The sequence below is a fragment of the Neopsephotus bourkii genome, unplaced genomic scaffold, assembly GCF_033783945.1.
Source record: "Neopsephotus bourkii isolate Nb327-2 ecotype Australia unplaced genomic scaffold, CSIRO-AGI_Nbou_v1 NB_1594, whole genome shotgun sequence".
Lineage (NCBI taxonomy): Eukaryota > Metazoa > Chordata > Aves > Psittaciformes > Psittacidae > Neopsephotus > Neopsephotus bourkii.
The window spans coordinates 534,119-551,911 of NW_026902070.1; the positions used below are offsets into that span (position 1 = coordinate 534,119).

A 17,793-nucleotide genomic window follows, 5' to 3' on the forward strand; every position below is an offset into this window, starting at 1 on the left:
CTGAAGGAATGTCTGCATATTTGATTAGTTCAGTAAGTGGCTTACACACTAGTGGTTCAAGTGTCCTCTTTGAAACAGTTTCTGAACAACACCTTGTGCTTTCAAGCACAGGACACCAACGAGGTGTGAAAACACGTCTTATAGAATTTCTATGGCCTTAAAGCTCCTCTGGTTCCAAGGCCCCTGCCACCAGGGACCTCTTCCACTAGACCAGGTTATTCAAAGCCCCATCCAAAATGGGGGAATGCAGAACTTTGTCTACTTTAGGTCCTGTACTGGTTACAATAATTCCAGTTTCAGCTCCTAATGCTTCTTCCACCTGTTACACGTTTCCTCCAAAAAGAACTATCATGCATTCCTTTATGTACAGCATGCAAATAACTGTGAGGGACAAGGCTGCCCCAGGCAGGAGAGCTTTGGATCACCCCAGGGCAGCCTCCAGCCGTCACAGGCCACCGAGCAGTGTACAATGGCTGAAGGACTGACACGGCTGCAAACGACCCCTGGTCAATTCCCACCCCACACAAAGCCAAAACTAGACCCGTGACGACAGTCAAGCCTGCCCTCCCGGCAGGTGGCCCAGGGACGCTCCGGAGCCTCCGTCCTCGTAGGATTCTAAGACGTGAGCAACAAAAACCTGAACAGCCTGGCCTAACTTGGCCACATAGCACAACTCACGGCCAGCAGGACCGCCGCCTGCGAGGAATGGCGCTCCGCAGTGCCCCCGAGCCTCCACGAGGCACGGCCCCCTCTCCACTCCCAGGCCGGTGCTCATGGAGCGGGGGGGCGGGCCGCGACAACAGCTGCGCCGTGCGGAGAGAGGGAAGGAGGGAGGAAAGGGAAAAGGAGGCCGTCCCGGGCAGCAGGCGGGGAGCGCCGGGCCTGGGGCCCCGCGGGAGCCGGCAGCGGGGCTGGGGTGGTGACACCCTCTAGCCGCTTCCCGGGGTCCGCGCCGGCCCCGGCCCCGCTGGCGGCCGTCGTGGTGCCCGATCGGTCAGCGGCTCCTGCCTTGCCGTGGCAGCGGGATGGCGGGCGGGCAGGGGGATAGCGTGCCCGGCGCCCTGCTGCTGGCGGTGCTGCTGGTGGCGCTGCTGCTGGCCGGCAGCCGGCAGGCTCTCGCAGGTAGGGCTGCCCGCGGGGTGCCGCCATGGCGGGGTAAGCGCTGGCCAGCGGCCCGGCCGGCCGGAAGGCACCTGCGGGGGAAGGGGCGGTGGAAGGGGCGGCTAGGCGCCAATGACCGGCAGCCGCCGGTGCGGTGGGGACAGGCGGCCGGGCTGGGCACGGAGGACGCTGGAGGTCGCCTGAGCGCAGAAGCGAACTTTTCGCCGTGGCCCCGCGAAAGGGAGCAGCCCTCCATCAGGGTGCCCCGGCCCGTAAGGCGCAGCCGGCCGTGGACCCAGTCCCCGCGCTAGCACCGGCCGCGGAAGAGGCCCAGCTGCAGCCGCTGGGAGTGTGCGCTGGGCTGGGTGTCCCTCGGGGTGGTCGGGGGCCGGTGTCCTGCTGCTGTCGGCTGTCTCTGCAAGGAGCGGCCTCCCGGGAGGCTGGACAGCGCAGCCACTGCGGGGAGCTGGTTTCTGGCACCCAAATTCAGCTTAGGTCTGACTTCAGACGTGCCGTGGGCTTGAGGCTCCCGCTGGTGGTGGTGAGTATTGAGGCGCGGGTCTTGGGCAGTGATTCAAACCGTTGGATCAACCAAAAATTTCAGCTGGAAGTTTTGGTTTTCTTCTTGTGGTATGTCTTCAAATACATTACAGCATCAAAGTTTGGTAATCAAATTTATTATTTAAATACCTTTTTAAAGTAATGGACCCTCAGGCAGTTTCAGAAGGGTGGTTTTTCATACTCTTTGCATTCCCATGTGACACAAATTGGTTGCCATACCTCCCTTTCTTAAAAACTGTCAAGTGTCTTTGCAGTTCCTGTGACTGTATGGCAGCTCTTTTCACTAGAGGAAAACACTAGTTAGAAAGAAACTCCCGGTACTTAATTCTAGCTTGAAAAGACAGTTTTTGGTTTTTCACAGATTGGTGGTGGCAGCATTGGTAGTTTTTCTCACAGGAGTAATTTCAGATACTACAAATGAAGTATGCCTCTCTTTGCTTTCCACAAGAGAAGTTCAGAGCTCCAAGTGATGTTCTCACCAGTTTTGTGAACAAAAAGCTTTCATGCAAGGTTGTGGTAGTGGTGGGTTTATTGCTTGTAGAGATGTCTTAGAGCTGTCAAGGATATTGCAGACCAGTCAGTCTCACCTCTGTGCCTGGCAAAATCTTGGAGCAGATTCTCCTGGAAGGCATGCTAAGGCACATGAAAATCAACAAGGTGCTTGGTGACAGCCAGCATGGTTTCACTAAGGGGAAATCCTGCCTGACCAGTTTGGTGACTTTCTATGATGGGGCTACGGAACTGATGGACAGGAGTAGAGCAGTTGATGTCATCTACCTGGACTTGTGCAAAGCGTTCAACACTGTCCCACACGACATCCTTGTCTCTAAATTGGAGAGACATCAATTTGATAGGTGGACCACTCGGTGGATAAAGAACTGGCTGGATGGCAGCACACAAAGAGTTGTGGTCAATGGCTCAATGTCTGGCTGGAGACCAGTAACGAGTGGTGTCCCTCAGGGATCAGTGTTGGGACCGGTCTTGTTTAACATCTTTGTCGCTGACATGGACAGTGGGATTGAGTGCGCCCTCAGCAAGTTTGCCGATGACACCAAGCTGTGTGGTTCGGTTGATACGCTGGAGGGAAGGAATGCCATCCAGAGGGACCTTGACATGCTTGTGAGGTGGGCTGATGCCAACCTCATGAAGTTGAACCATGCCAAATACAAGGTCCTACACCTGGGTCAGAGCAATCCCAGGCACAGCTACAGGTTGGGCAGAGAAGAGATTCAGAGCAGCCCTGCGGAGAAGGACTTCGGGGTGTTGGCTGATGAGAAAATGAACATGAGCCGGCTTCAGTGTGTGCTCGCAGCCCAGAAAGCCAAGCGTATCCTGGGCTGCATCAAAAGGAGTGTGACCAGGAGGGCGAAGGAGGTGATCCTGCCCCTCTACTCTGCTCTCGTGAGACCTCACTTGGAGTACTGTGTGCAGTTCTGGTGTCCTCAACATAAAAAGGACATGGAACTGTTGGAACAAGGCCAGAGGAGGGCCACAAGGATGATCAGGGGACTGGAGCACCTCCCGTATGAAGATAGGCTGAGAAAGTTTGGGCTGTTCAGCCTGGAGAAGAGAAGGCTGCATGGAGACCTCATAGCAGCCTTCCAGTATCTGAAGGGGGCTTACAGGGATGCTGGGGATGGACTGTTCATTAGGGACTGTAGTGGTAGGACAGGGGGTAACGGGTTAAAACTTAAACAGGGGAAGTTTAGATTGGGTACAAGGAAGAAGTCCTTTACTGTAAGGGTGGTGAGGCACTGAAATGGGTTGCCCAGGGAAGTTCTGAATGCTCCAGCCATGGTGGTGTTCAAGGCCAGGTTAGACAGAGCCTTGGGTGACATGGTTTAGTGTGAGGTGTCCCTGCCCATGGCAGGGGGATTGGAACTAGATGATCTTAAGGTCCTTTCCAACCCTAATTATTCTATGATTCTGTGTCAGGGAGATCTGATTGCCACTGAAATTGCTCTATTAATAGTAGTGTTGTCTTAAGTGGTATAACAGAGGGCTTTGTCACTAATTTTGCTGGCAGTAACATTCAGCCAACCAGTACTGCTTTGAAAATACGAAGCTGTCAAACCACTTTATGCCTCGTTGTTGCAATAGTGTCTCCTTCCTGGGCGTTACAGGCAGTGGTATACAAAGCCAGAGACAGAGGGTATGTTTCCAAACTGCAAGGTAGGGACTTCAGCAATTCAGGCTGCTGATCCTTGTGCTAACCTAGGTGCAGCAGTGCAGGATGCTGTGACTGAGCTGTCTTCAAGATGAGCTGTGCCAGCCCATGTGTGCTGGCATCACTATCAGGTCAGTTTAAGCTCCTCCTCTCTTCTCTTGAGCTGCTGCTATAGCTGCAGCAATACCCAGAGATAAAGAGTTCTGGCTCCTAAAATCTTAGAGTGAAATTGAAAATCAGTTGAAGTCTGGAAGGAAAAAAAGCACCAACAGCTTCTTATAGGCACTGAACTGAAATGAGGCATTACTGTTTTTCCCAACTCTTCAGTGTGTTTCTGTGAGAACCAGAAGTTAATGTTAGCTCTTCATTAGATGTTCAGTGCTTTAACTGCAGGACTATATTTTATCTGGAAAACAGAATAATAGAAAGTTTTGAGCTGGAAGGCACTTTTACACATCATCTAATTTTTTTGATGTTTTTTAAAGCATTTGTAGATGCAACACAAGAATATTCTTTACTGTGTAAATTTTAAGTGAGTGTAAGAGGCTTGCAGATTTGCAGTGTTTGATTTACCCACTAAATCTCACTGTAATGATGCACTGAGAAAGTGTGAATCAGCCCTGAGAATCCACTTTTGAATAATGGTTGTATCAGCCTTAAAGAGCATTCCTGGTGAGTCTGACAGCTCCCTTTTCCATTTTCCCTGTGGCCCTTCTGTGCTGTTGATGTCATCTGCTGCCAGCTTAGATAAAAGGACATAGATGGAATTAGTATTTTTCCATGATGAAGTGTACTGTTTTGGTTCTTTGATTTCTTTCCCTCATTCTGCTGCATTGTTTCTGCCTTTTGTCCTCACAGCAAAGCTTCTTTACCAAACTCCTGTTTTGGGAATTATCAGCAGAACTCTTTTAGAGAGTAAGATTTGTAAGCAAACCGTATTACCTAAGATATTCTGTGGTACTGGAGTGCTTTTCAGTCTCACCAGTTGGGTTATATCTGTGATGTAGCAAGTACTGAGTAAAAGAAAGGAACATTCAAAATACAGTTCCATCTAGCTGTAAGAGAAAATGAAGAAGCCATGAGTTTATTTGAGGATGTATTTTTTCAAGTTTGTTTTTGTTTGGTTGTTTTTCACCAGGTGATTATTAGTAATTGCTGCTGGATCAGACAAAGGAGGTTCACTTTTTTCTGCCCCTGCAAAAAGTGAGAGTCATTGAGATTCATTGTAAAAGACAGGACTGTCATCAGCATCAGATTGCAACTGTGTAAGAGTAGTCATGCTTATGAAGTTCTAGTTTAGTTTTAATGGGCAGTCACACAAACTGTAGGATTTTCTAACATAAGGACAGGTTTCAATGAGAAACTTCCAAAAATCAGCTACCAGTCTGATTCTTCACTGCTGTTCAGAAGCAAAAAGCCAGATGGGAAAGTACTTGAAGAAAGTAATTGCTGTTAAATTTTATTTTTCTAACTGCTAGTTTACTGGAGCTTTGAATCATCAGAACTGGTCATCTTTATTTCTAGAATATGCAGCTCCTGACAACTACATGAAACATGGCAATTTCTTTCACTATTTGCAGTGCATTTTAAAAAATAGTGATTTTTATTACTGATGTGTAGTAAAGTACATGGAAACCTTTTCCAAAGTTCCAGCAAAATGCTAGCCATACAAGGTAGTTTGCCTGAAAGAATTACTTTTCAGTTAGGACAGTTTAATATAATGAACTCTTTTTATCCTGTCTTCATAGCATCTTTTTTTGTATTAACCACTTTTAAAGTAATTGTACGTGAATGCTAGAACACGGTATCCATTTCTCCAAGATATTTATATATAGTCTGAAGTTAGGATTTGCTATAGTCATAATGGTTTCAAATACATTATTGGCATATTCAAGGTGAAAGAAGGAAATACAACTGGATGGGGAAATAAATGTAGAAATCACAAAATTCAGAACAGATACTCACAGTATGGTAAAAAACCACTTTGGCTCAGTTGTGCTGATAAATGGTTCCAGCTAAGTTACACAGTACAAAACTAAAACACTCTAAAATAATGGACTTTTGTAGGAGTAGAGTCAGTATTTGTACACTAGGGAATTCACTTTGGAGAGGATTGTCAGCTCTTCTAGTAAAGCAGTGATAGAAGTCTTGGACCTGGGTGCAAAGCTTTGTTAGCTGGAAAGAGATAGAGAAATGTTTTGGTTCTGTAAGACACCTCTAGGCATGTTTATACTGCAGAATGTGTGTCCATGCAATAACTGCAAGTGTGTTCTTTTATCTCTCATTCTGCCTTTTTTTCTGGCAAAAGGCTGTTAAAAGCTTGTTACATTGGGTAAGTGGAATTTGGTACTCTTTCACTAACGTTCTCTCCCTTTTTAATGTGTCTCCACTTGTCCTGTACAATGACAGTAAACAAGGCCTTTAAAAGTTATTAATATCACAACATCTTATTTATATTTGGTATTAATAGGCTGTGAACACTTGTTTCCATCACTCAAATCCTATTGCAAGGGAGAGTCTTCCTGTTATATTTATTTTGGAGGTTGTGTGCTGTTTTTCCTGTGGTTTAGGACAGCAAAGTTTGGACCTGCATATTTCCTCTTGGTTACAGCAGAAGCTATTTGGAACTCAAGGTGTCTCTCATTGTTTTGCCTAGCATTTAGTGCATAAAGACCCTTAATGAGTCTTCAAGCTGTACTTCTGTATAGCTTGAAAGTATTATTACTATGTGGAAACCTTATTTCTTCCCCAGGTTGCACAACCCCTGCACCTCTCACTGGATCACTGTAAAAGACTTGGTGGTACGAAATAAATGTACCAGTACAGAAAATCAGCTGCTCTGTTTTGAGGGTGGAGGGACAAAGGTAGAGCACCTTTTAGAGTACCAAATTATACCACTTTGGTTTCTCTACAGCTGTGAATTGAGCTGTTTCAGAATGTACCTAGTTGTTTAATATTAGTGTGAAAAGGTCTGCTTCTCAAAAGAAGAGGTCGCACCTTTTTTAGCAACCACAGGGAGAACCAGGTCTCACTCTTAGCGAGAGGTTCTACTTGAACGTCCAAAATAGAGTCAAAAACATACCTGAATTTGTCAACACAGGGAAACCCACAGTTGTCTGGAAGATTAATACTTGAGCTACCTGTGCCAGTTAATTTCTGTTCCTGTTACACTTTCATGAGTGATCTGCAGGGTACAAATCTTCAAGTTGCAGATCTTAGCAGGACAGTGGGAAGCTTATTCATTCAAATGCCTAAAACGTGTTGCTTCTAGATATGCTAAAGGTGATAAAGCCAGGACCTCATCAGTCACAGCTGATGTTGTATGTGCTTCTTGCACTTTATCTGAGTGTTCTGATAGGATGGATGCATTAACCTTTATTTTGACATCACATTTTTCACATGAAAAGGTAAAATACTTTTTTATTTTCTTAAAGGTACATTGTACAGTTGGAGTGTCTTGGGAGAAATGTGTATCAAGTATTCCAACCTTGTCCTGGGCTGCATCAAAAGAATTGTGACCAGCAGGTCAAGGGAGATTGCACCTGGAGTCTGCATCCATCTCTGGGGTCCCCAGCACAAGAGGGATCTGGACCTTTTGGAGTGAGTCCAGAGGAGAGCTGCGATAATGCTCAAAGGGCTGGAGTACCTCTGCTATGGAGACAGGCAGAGAGAGCTGTGGTTGTTCACCATAGAGAAGAGAAGGCTCAGGGAAGGCCTTCGAGCAGCTGCCAGTACCTGAAAGGGCCTACAAGAAATGCGGAGGGGGACTTTTTACAAAGACATGAAGGCATAGACAAATGGTAGTGGATTTAAGATGAAAGATGTTAGATTGAGATTAGGTATTAGGAAGAAATCATTTCCTGTGAGGGTGGTGAGGCACTGGCACAGGTTGCCCAGAGAAGCTGTGACTGCCCCATCCCTGGCAGTGTTCAAGGCCAGGCTGGTTGGGGCTTGAAGCACCCTGGTCTAGTTGCAACCCCCATGGCAGGGAGGTTGGAACTATATGATCTTCAGGACCCTTCCAACACAAACCATTCTGTGATTCTGTGACCTAGCAGATAAGGACCCTCTGACTGGGCCTCCTAGATACCAGTGCACCGCAGGCTAACATAGATGGCAAGACAGCAATTTTGAAAGTGGCCTTCCCCCTCCTGCTTTCTTCTTTTTAATTCCTTATACAGCAAGCCTGTAGAGCACACTGATATGGATTGTTAGTAAGGCCACTGTCTGAACCGTGTTCTCTACTGAGGTCTTACTATGGCTCAGAAGTGGTGATTGTCTTTGGCTTTTTTGCTGTCTGCTGCAACAAAAAACTCCTGATGCGGCAGTTCCAGAATTTGGAGAGGATTCTTACTGAAAATACATGGGCTATGTTAGACTTAATCCTTTACTCTTATGATTTTATCTTTAATGACTGAGCGGTGTAATAGATTGCATGACTATGTGTCACCTTCCCGTAAATAGAGTTATATATAGTTGTATTCACAGCAGATTAACATGTTAATGGAAACAGTTTGTATAAGCAACCATAGTTCTGTAGTCTAATTATGGCATTTATTGTAGAGTTGAAAATAGAAGATCAATATGCTGGGTATTAAAAGTAAACAAATGTTTTTGTCTACATCAGGAGGATTTAGGATATCTGAAAATACTTTAAACTGTTACCTGCATTATTTTTCCTAACGCTGTAGGCTTCTGGCCAAAGCATTATCCTTAAAGGGGCCTGGCACTGTTATCTCCTGAGCATTCTGAAGACAAGAACTTTGTCCAAATGTTCTCTTATATGGGAACTACGTCATTTTTCTTTTCTGTTTGAAGATCAGATTATTTCATTTTTTCCATAAAAGGATGGCTGTTAAGGACAGGGAAGGGTTCTGGTAAAATGCCCTCTTTTTCATCTGGTATGAATATAAAAAGCTTTATGAATATAAAAGTCTTTCTGGATTACTGCTTCCTCTCCATAGTAAAGGTAGAAAGACGCTGAGCAGACTTGAAACTGCATTAAATTATTTCCAATTAAGATGTGAATATGGAACTGTGATTCTAAGATCACTGTTCTTCCTTATGATCCTTGTGCATTGTTGCGAAGGTACGTAATCTAGTCTGAAATGAGAAATACAGAAAAAAAATGGGAAAAAAATAAGTTTGCTCTTTCAGTTAGCTCTTTAGTCTTGATCTTGTTGGATGGATGTCCATAGCTTGTGTTAGCTGTTTGAGTCCAGGTTTGGCTTCTTGTGGTTACATTTCTGAGGTTGTTAGTTTTGGCAATGGGGAAGAGAGCTTTTATTGCTTTGCACTTTGAGTACAGAAGCCAAGAGGAAAATTATTCAAGGTGTAGCTGTTTGCTGAATTAGATGAAGTTTTTAATGCTAGAGAATGAAAGCCGAACAAAAGGGTAAAATGACAATCCAATGCCATCAGTAGATGCTGAGTGAATGAAGAGCTTTTTGGTCTGATTATGAAGGCTGTTGCTGTGCCTGACCTGGTTTCTTGTGCTTAGTTCTAAGAAGGATGTGGACTGAGCTGGTCAGAAATCTTTAGTAAAATTACTTGAACCAAAATTCACACCTTCCATATAAATGTTATCTGTTATGGTGGAAATACTAGGATGGATTTATAGCCCTAATATGTTTGTAGTCAGAGTTGAGGGCTGGTTCTGTGGGAGAAGGAAGAGGGATAGGAACCATATTAGCCATTAACTCAGGTTGAACAGATCCTTAAATTGACATCCTAAGTGATTATACCTCATTTTTTTTAAGCCTTCATGTATCTGTGTCCATGTTCATGAAGTGACATTACAGCTGACGTAGATCTGACTCAGTTGCTTCCACTCATCTTTCCTCTTTAGGGCATAAAGCTGTTAAGAGAGTAGGTTGTCTGCCCAGGCATTCCAGAAGAATTCCCTATATGATCTGCTGAATTCACCTGTCCAGTAGCAAGAGAGATGCAAGGCTGGTGGTGTTGATTGAATTCCGCTTACTTTCTGTAATGGTCCACAATAAAATGTCCTCTTTTAGCAAGCTGTGGCACTGCATTCATTTTGAGGTCATTCATAACACGGTTTCAGCCAGAAATCAGTCTAAAAGTTTCTGCTCCAGAAAAACTTGATTCCTATACTACAATAACATGCTGCTTAGTTTGGTGGGCAGTGAAGCAGAAATCACACCAAGGCACCGTAGGTGGTCTTGACCCAGGATCTCATTTGGTACTGGATCAGTGCATAGGCTGATGTTGAGTTTCCTGCTTCACATTCAGTGATGGATTCTGACTCTGAAGTGTTTTATGGAAGGCAAAAGCTTTAACTTATGTTTAATTTTTCTTTTCCAGGAAATTGATACATAGTGTAAACACCAAACTGCTTCCCAGTGGCACACTGCAAAATACTGACTCTTCAACTTCATTTCTAGTTATTCTAAATTATACTGAATAATCCATGAATAAGTTTATCTTTCTGCTTAATTGCTTCCCCCAAAACCTTTCTTTTCCCCTACATACTGATGAGATTATGATGTCTTTAAAAAGTTACTGTTCTATCAGCAGCCTTTAGTTTCAATTCAGAAATTCTGGGCTGTGTTACAATGATCGTAATGAAACCTTCAGGATATTAACATCTGTGAGTGCTTTGGATTTCATTTGTTAATTTCTGAGGAACTTCACTGAGAAAATTATAATGAAGTCTCTTACTTGCTACTTCTGTAGGGGTGCTAGGATGTAATATAGCAAAGCAAACGTAACTGCTTCTCAGTCTCAGTAGGGTTAGAATGGTTTCTCTTCTCAAGGTAAAACCACCTTGTACCCATAACATTATATTGATGCTAATATAGTAGCTGAAGGAAATGGAGTAATATCTTGATTAAGACATGTTATTTCAGATAGCTAGGTTATGCTTCCTTTGATCTTCAGAAGGTATCTCTGGAGGTCAGGGGACTCCTCTCCCTTACCTGTATTACTGGGTGCAAAGCTTTATAGGATAGCGACAATCACTTTTAGTCATCTCTTTCGTAGGTAGAACAGTGGCAGTCCTCATCACTGCTGTGGTATGAATTTACAACTATAAATTATATTTAACCTGTTTCCTATCCTATTAGTAAAAGTTAGTCCTCATTTATGTGTGTGTGTGGGTTGTCTCCAGTTCTGTTATCTGAATACATACTTTAAGAGGGAGGTCTTTATTAACCCCATAGTATAAACATTTGTTACCAACAAACAGCATTGGTTCTCCTACTGTATAGATTTAATGGAAGGCCTGTGAGTTATATTAGAGCTATTTGATGAAAACTTTTATGCTAGAAGTAAACTGATGGGGAAGAATTTCTTTTTGTTAACTTGGACCCAGTTTTTCCGTGCACAGTGATGGCTCTTTCTTTGCAAGAAATAGGTGTATTTCAGTAATCTAAAAATCCTGTTTTTCTCGGGGTACTTGATACACTGTTACATAGCTGTTGGCCATGGCGTTTGCTGAAATCTGATTCTCTGGAGAGCCGCCTCGAATTTTTATGTATACTGCAGAGAAGTTTTAGATACCGTTAATGATTGTGTCATGAAACAGCTGTTTAATGAGAACTTTGATTTGGTACTGTGTACTGTGCAAAATCCAGTTCAGGGTCTGAGTTAAAGCCACGCTTTGTAAGTGTCATCAGAGCATGTTATATTCAGCAAAGGGACAGCTAATGTAGAGACAGGAACAATTACACCTTGAAACTTCTTTGGAGTTATGGTTACTTTTAAAAAGAGCTGTGTTAAAATAAGAAAGTTGACTCAGAATGAAGCTAAAAGCTGCAAAATAAATATTTAACTGATGATGTCTTTAAAGAGTTGTGTCCAGACACAGCTGAAAGCATCATAAACCTGACAGATGTAATCTGAAAATAGAGAGGCCTGGGGAAAAAAAAAAAGGTCAAAGATCGTCTAACTGAATGAATCGAAGCTTTTACTAAATCCTTCTTAAGTATATCAAGAACAAAACCTCTGAAGAGGGTCTGTGCAGCCAGTTGATTAAGTTATCAATATAAAAGAAGCACTCAAAAAGGGCATGACTAAAGAAGAAATGCAGAGAAGCTAAAGGAAATGGTGTTTACTGCTAGTTGGGAAGCTTCCCAAGCTGAATTTCCCCCTTGGGAAACAAGAGGCGCTGACTTAAAAGACCTCAGGGATGAAACTGCTTACTCGCTAGGGGTAGCATCTGATCTTGTACTTCAAACTACCTGGGTACTTGAAGCCTGGAGGGTGGCAAATTTTATGCCAGTGTTTTTAAAACAAGAATGACCATGGGATTGTAAGTGTGACACCCATGCCATTCATATTTATAGATACTGTAACAAAGGGTAAAAGATGTAGGAGTAAGTAAGATCAACTTGGGAAGAGTCAGTAAGATTGTTTTAAAGATAAAGCCCGGTCTGTGCAGGGGTTTGGAACTTGATGATCTTTAAGTTGCCTTCCAACCCAAACCATTCTGTGATTCTGTGGTACAAGTTCTGCATTACGAACCTCTAGGAGATTTCTTGATGGGTATGGGAAAGCTAGCTAAGATTTAGATTCCCAAGGGGCTTTTGGTGAAGTTTGACATAAAAAGCTTTTGAGGAGCCCCTGTATGGAAATGCAGGGCTATGCATATTAAGTAATGGTTTAAAAGATGGGAGAAAGTAGTAAATATAGGAGGAAAGTTACCAGAGAGTTTCTGATGACTTGGTCTTACAATCTTTGGTCTTGTGTTTTTCCGTATAGTAATAACAAGGATGGTAAAGGCAGTGAGTAGTCAAATGAGGAAGTTTGCTGCTGTTTCTGTTTTTTCAAGGCAGAAAAGGGGAGGAGAGTGAAGGAAGTCTGCACAGAACTGCGTGACTGGCCAACAGGGCAGCAGGGGTGGTTGGAGGCTGCATACAGGAAGCAAGAGGGAACTTAAGCCTGGAAAAGAGATGTGTGAGAAAACATGAAAGAATGATGCAGATATCTGGAGACCTGTGGGTCTTTCATCAGAGATGAGAGAGGATGTCTCTGATGGAGATGTAAGAGTGTGTTCTAGATGAATATGTTTCCAAGAAAAACTGGAGGAGTACTTCAGAGAGAAATCCTTTGGCAGCTATGAAATAGAGCAACTATGGCAAGCTCAGGAAAACACCAAAACAAAAAAAAAAAAGAAGAGTATTTGAAGAAAAGTATTAAATGTGATTGCACTGTTCTTATGATTTCCTTGTCATCACTGTTGGAGGTAGAATACTGAGCCATATTCTTTCTTTGTGCATACTGTTTTGGGCTCTTATCCAGTAGATTGAACTGGTAAATTTGATATCTGAGATCTAGTTTCGTTCATTCATATTTAAGTATATAGAGGATTAGTATAGGTTTTAAACATATATTTAGCTGTAGATAAGAAAAATACTTTTGTGTATGTGTGACTAAGTCCTCTGTTTGTTTTTCTTTCTTTCAGTATCATTTTATGGTGATAGCTTTGTGGAGTTGAACATGGTAGAAGTATCCTCTCAGATATCCTTACGGTTACGGTTTCGAACAAGCAGTCCGCATGGACTGCTTTTTCTTGCAGCTGGGAAGAAGGGTTATTGTTTAATGGAGCTACATTCAGGATACTTAGAGGTATGGTCTATAACTGTAGCTAAAAGGACATGTGTGGCTTGTATTGTTTAGTGTTTTAAGGTGTTACCTATAACAATTCTAATAGGTTATGTTTTTAAAAATGGAAAGATCACAAAATATAATTGATAATTTCAAATACGGTATTTATTTCTTACAATTATACTTATTAGAATTTGCCTCTAAATGCCTTTTGAGATCTGTAGATCTTAAAATGAAGATCATTGTGTTCAAAGCATGAGGTCAGTAGAGTCAAAATTTCAGACTTGAAGATGTTAGCATCATGGAAAATGGTTCAAATGATGACTTCTATGCAAGTTAAGTCCTTGAAATGTTATTGTCCTTTGGGTTCTCAGGAGTTGTTGGTCCTAGCAGAACTGCAGAGGAGTCTATTCCCTGTTCTGCAGTTATTCAACCCGTATTTGTCATGACAGGTAAACCTACAGAAAATTTTAGTGGATTTTCTTTTTCTATTACATTTTTAAGGCATGTGCTTAATACGAAAATTGATGTATTAACTACATATTGATGTATGATTGTGAAAAATACTACTTTGGATTTTGATGGTTAAAATTCTGTCTCTTGCAGTTGAGAATAAACTTTGGCATGGGGGAACGAGTACTGCATTCTCAGCAAAGATCTCAGCTGAACGATTTAGCTTGGCACCTGGTTGAACTACATCATGAACATGACAATGTCACATTGGTAATTGATAAACAGGATAGAAATAGTGCAAAAATGCCTGGAATTTTCTATGAATTAAATATTGATTATGGATTCTACATAGGCGGTACTAATAAACTTGATGTTCCCTACCTTGTTGAAGCACTACCTAGTTTCCGAGGATGTATTGATGACGTAACATTCAATCAGCTAGACATTCTGATGCCTCTGAGATCTTCTCCTGGCTTTAAAAATGTCCATGAAGTTTCAGTGGGATGCAGTGATGAATTCTTTGCAGGTGAAGATGAACCCATTAGTTTCTTCAGTTCCAGATCCTATGTTTCTTTCCCATCGTGGAATGTTGATGATGAGGGTATCTTGGAGTGTACATTGCAAACCTATGCTACACATGGCTTGCTGCTTTACCATGCTGGGCAAGTGGGAGACTTCATTGCAATGGAAATGGAAAATGGACTAATTAAAGCCCATGTTGGAAAATTCAGAAGTAGAACCCAGCTTTCCTCTCGTAAGTCAGTCAGTGATAGTCACTGGCACTACATCAAACTGAAATTTACTGCAGAATATTTGCAACTTACACTGGATGAAGAAACTGTGAAAAAATCATTGCCTCCCTACAGTAAGCTGCCGCTTCTGGAGGGCTCTCTCTTTGTAGGTGGTGTAGATGATAGCACACGATCAGAAGTGATTAAGTTAGAGCTAGTCTCAGTGTCTGGGAAGTACGCCAGAGGAGGATCCTTCAAAGGTTGCATACGAGACCTGAAAACCAATTCAGAAAAGAAATCACTTAAGAATGTTCTAGTAACAAAGGACATTTCAGCTGGATGTGAAACAAAGAGTGCTTTTAATACAAACCTTTCTTTAGAGACAGCTGTGAACAGCCCTACTGTGAAAGCAGCCCCAACGTTTGCTATTTCCTCTGAAAGCTCTGTCTTTCCGGGCAAGAAAGACAAAAGCCACCTTTTAGTTCTTAGTAACTTGATTGTGCTTGAGGGCGGACAAGCTTCACTTGAATCTAAACATATTGAAGTCAACTTAGACTTTCAGAAATTAGGTATTCATCTATCACAAATTCGTTTTGAAATTAAAAAATCGCCCTCTCATGGAAACTTGAAACTAAATGTTGAACCAGTGCAGGAGGTAAATTCATTTACTCTGCAGGACATACGGCAAGGAAAGATTCTTTATGTCCATGATGGCTCTGAGGGCACTTATGATTATTTTAATTTCTCCATTTCTACCAGCAGGGAGAAGATTGTGCCTCCATATTTGCAAGGAAGTGAGCAGCATGTGTTTAGCATTACTGTCACTCCAGTAAATGATGCACCTGAAATTATACTTCCCAAGGGAAACTTGCTTCTTCTCTTGGAGAACTCAAAGAAACGTTTGACTAGTGACCTGATAAAAGTTCTAGATAAGGATACAGATCCTGTTGGTCTGAGTCTTTCAGTGCTTGGAAATCTGAATGCAGATGTAGGGTATTTAGAAGATTCAAAGCATCCTGGAAAAGCTATTACTACTTTTTCCAATGAGGACTTAAGAGAAGGCACTGTTTTCTTTGTCCACACAGGCGTCAAGAACTCAAGGATTGTTCTGAGGGCGAGTGATGGTGAGAAGGTGAGCAACACTGTTGTGTTGCGCGTCATGGCAGTTCCGTTGGATTACAGAGTTGCTAACAATTTGGGAATAAAACTACTCCAAGGTGTTACAGCTCTGATCACACCTAGGCACCTGGCAGTTGAAACAAATGCCAACCTCCAGGAGCTGGAGATCCGCTACGAGATCACAGAGCCACCCCAGTTTGGGGAAGTCCAAAGGCAACATTCAAGTGGGGAATGGAAGCGAGTCAGCTCTTTTTCTCAACGTTCTCTTGAGCGCAGCCGTGTGAGATACTGTAGCACTTTTAAAGAAATACAGCTGGGAAATGTTACTGACCAATTTAAATTCAAAGTTAGCATAGGAAACAGAATGAGTGAAGAGCACGTGTTTGCAATCAAAGTGAAATGGTTGAGATACCGTTTATCGAAACATGCTCCTCTAGAAATTGAAAAATCAAAGAAGAAGTACTTGAATTCAGATAATCTTTTTGCTGTGATTGTGGATCTAGAAATACCTGAAGATGAGCTTAATTTTAAATTGCTATCCCTACCAAAGAATGGGCAGATACTACTTAATGACCAGCCTTTGGAAAAAGGTTCAGTCTTTAGCCAGAAAGATATTATGGATCAAAAAGTGGCATATGAATTAAACTGCAGATATCATGAAGATAACACTGATTCATTTCAGTTCCTTATTTCTACAAAGTATCTGGAATCAAATGTGTACAGCTTTGAAGTCTACATCAAATCAGATCTCAGAAACATCATTTTGACTAACAATGGCCTTAGAGTTACTGAAGGTGAAGGAGAGTTAATAACAAACACAGAGCTGTTTGTACAAACACCAGATAATAAAACTTTCCAGTATAAAGTTGTACAGTTTCCTCAACATGGGAAATTAAAACTCATTAATTTTTCAGGCTCATTCGAAAGTAATGACAATCTCACCACTTTCACTGACAAAGACATAACTAATAAGCGTCTTATGTACGTGCATGACGATTCAGAGACAGTGTTTGATGAATTTCTTGTCAGAGCTTTGAGTTCCAGTGAAGAGTCAGGAAACTGGACAAACTTGGATCCTGAAGTAGAACCTTTGTCACTAGAAATTAGATTCAACATTTCTGTCCAACTGAAGAATGATGAGAAACCAGTACGTGTAATTGATAAGATATTTAACGTAGTGAGAGATGGGCAGCGATTATTGACTTTGGCAGATCTTTGCTATCATGATCCTGATTCTGATTTTGATGATGGACAGTTGCTATATACTAGACGTGGTATTTCCAATGGAGAGTTGGTGCTAACAAATGATACTTCACATAGACTCTACCAATTCAGACAAGTGGACCTGGAGCAAAAGCAAGTCCTGTTTATACACCGTGGTGCGGATTTTGCGCGTTTTGTGCTCTTTGTTACAGATGGCAAACACTACACCTCTTTGCTTCTAGAAGTTAGTGCCACTGATCCTTATGTTAGGTTGGCAAATAATACAGGCTTGTTGGTTCAAAAAGGGAAAGAGGAAACTGTTACAACAGCTAACCTAAGTGCTATTACAAACCAAGATATAAGAAATGATCATGAGCTTACATACAAGATATTCTCTTTCCCAAAATATGGAAGAATATATGTAAATAATCTGTTGATGGATACCTTTTCTCAACTTGATCTGATAAAGGGGTATGTGACCTACAGGCATGATGACAGCAGCAATTTTATTGACACATTTAACTTTACGGTGCATGCTAGAGATGTCCGTCTGGATGCTGGAGTGCATGTTCGTATATATTTAGAAAGTCATCAGTGGCCACCAACGGTTGTGAACAGAAACAATCTATTGGTTGAAGAAGGAAAACCAGTTAAAATCAGTAAAGGAAAACTTCAAGTAAGTTAATTGTGTTGTTCATTTCTCCAACCTTGTAGTAAGTTTTCTCCACTGCTTTCTCAGCTGTTGCAGTCTCCAACCCTTTTAGTTTGCACTAACATGACTGCATTCTGGACACTTTATTCTGGAAGGGGATGACGCTAGCAATCTTCTGTTTCTAGAACGGAAAACTGGTTGTGTTAAAGAAAGAGGCTGCCCATAGTCTTTGACTC

General features: G+C 42.2%; 1 protein-coding gene across 3 annotated transcripts in view; it reads left to right on the top strand.

Annotated features, from left to right (window-relative positions):
- The first annotated feature begins 802 nt into the window (after window positions 1-802).
- LOC133222423 (chondroitin sulfate proteoglycan 4-like) overlaps window positions 803-17,793 on the top strand; it is a 40,168-nt gene continuing 23,177 nt past the window's right edge. The window contains exons 1-3 of one of the 3 annotated variants that reach the window (XM_061372102.1): window positions 803-1,122; window positions 13,257-13,420; window positions 14,006-17,581. In XM_061372102.1, coding sequence (XP_061228086.1) covers window positions 1,026-1,122; window positions 13,257-13,420; window positions 14,006-17,581 — 3,837 coding nt within the window. In that variant the 5' untranslated portion in view covers window positions 803-1,025. Of the gene's footprint in view, window positions 1,123-12,295; window positions 12,749-13,256; window positions 13,421-14,005; window positions 17,582-17,793 lie in introns of those variants that run through there. The other 2 variants (XM_061372100.1, XM_061372101.1) reach the window with 2 other exon arrangements.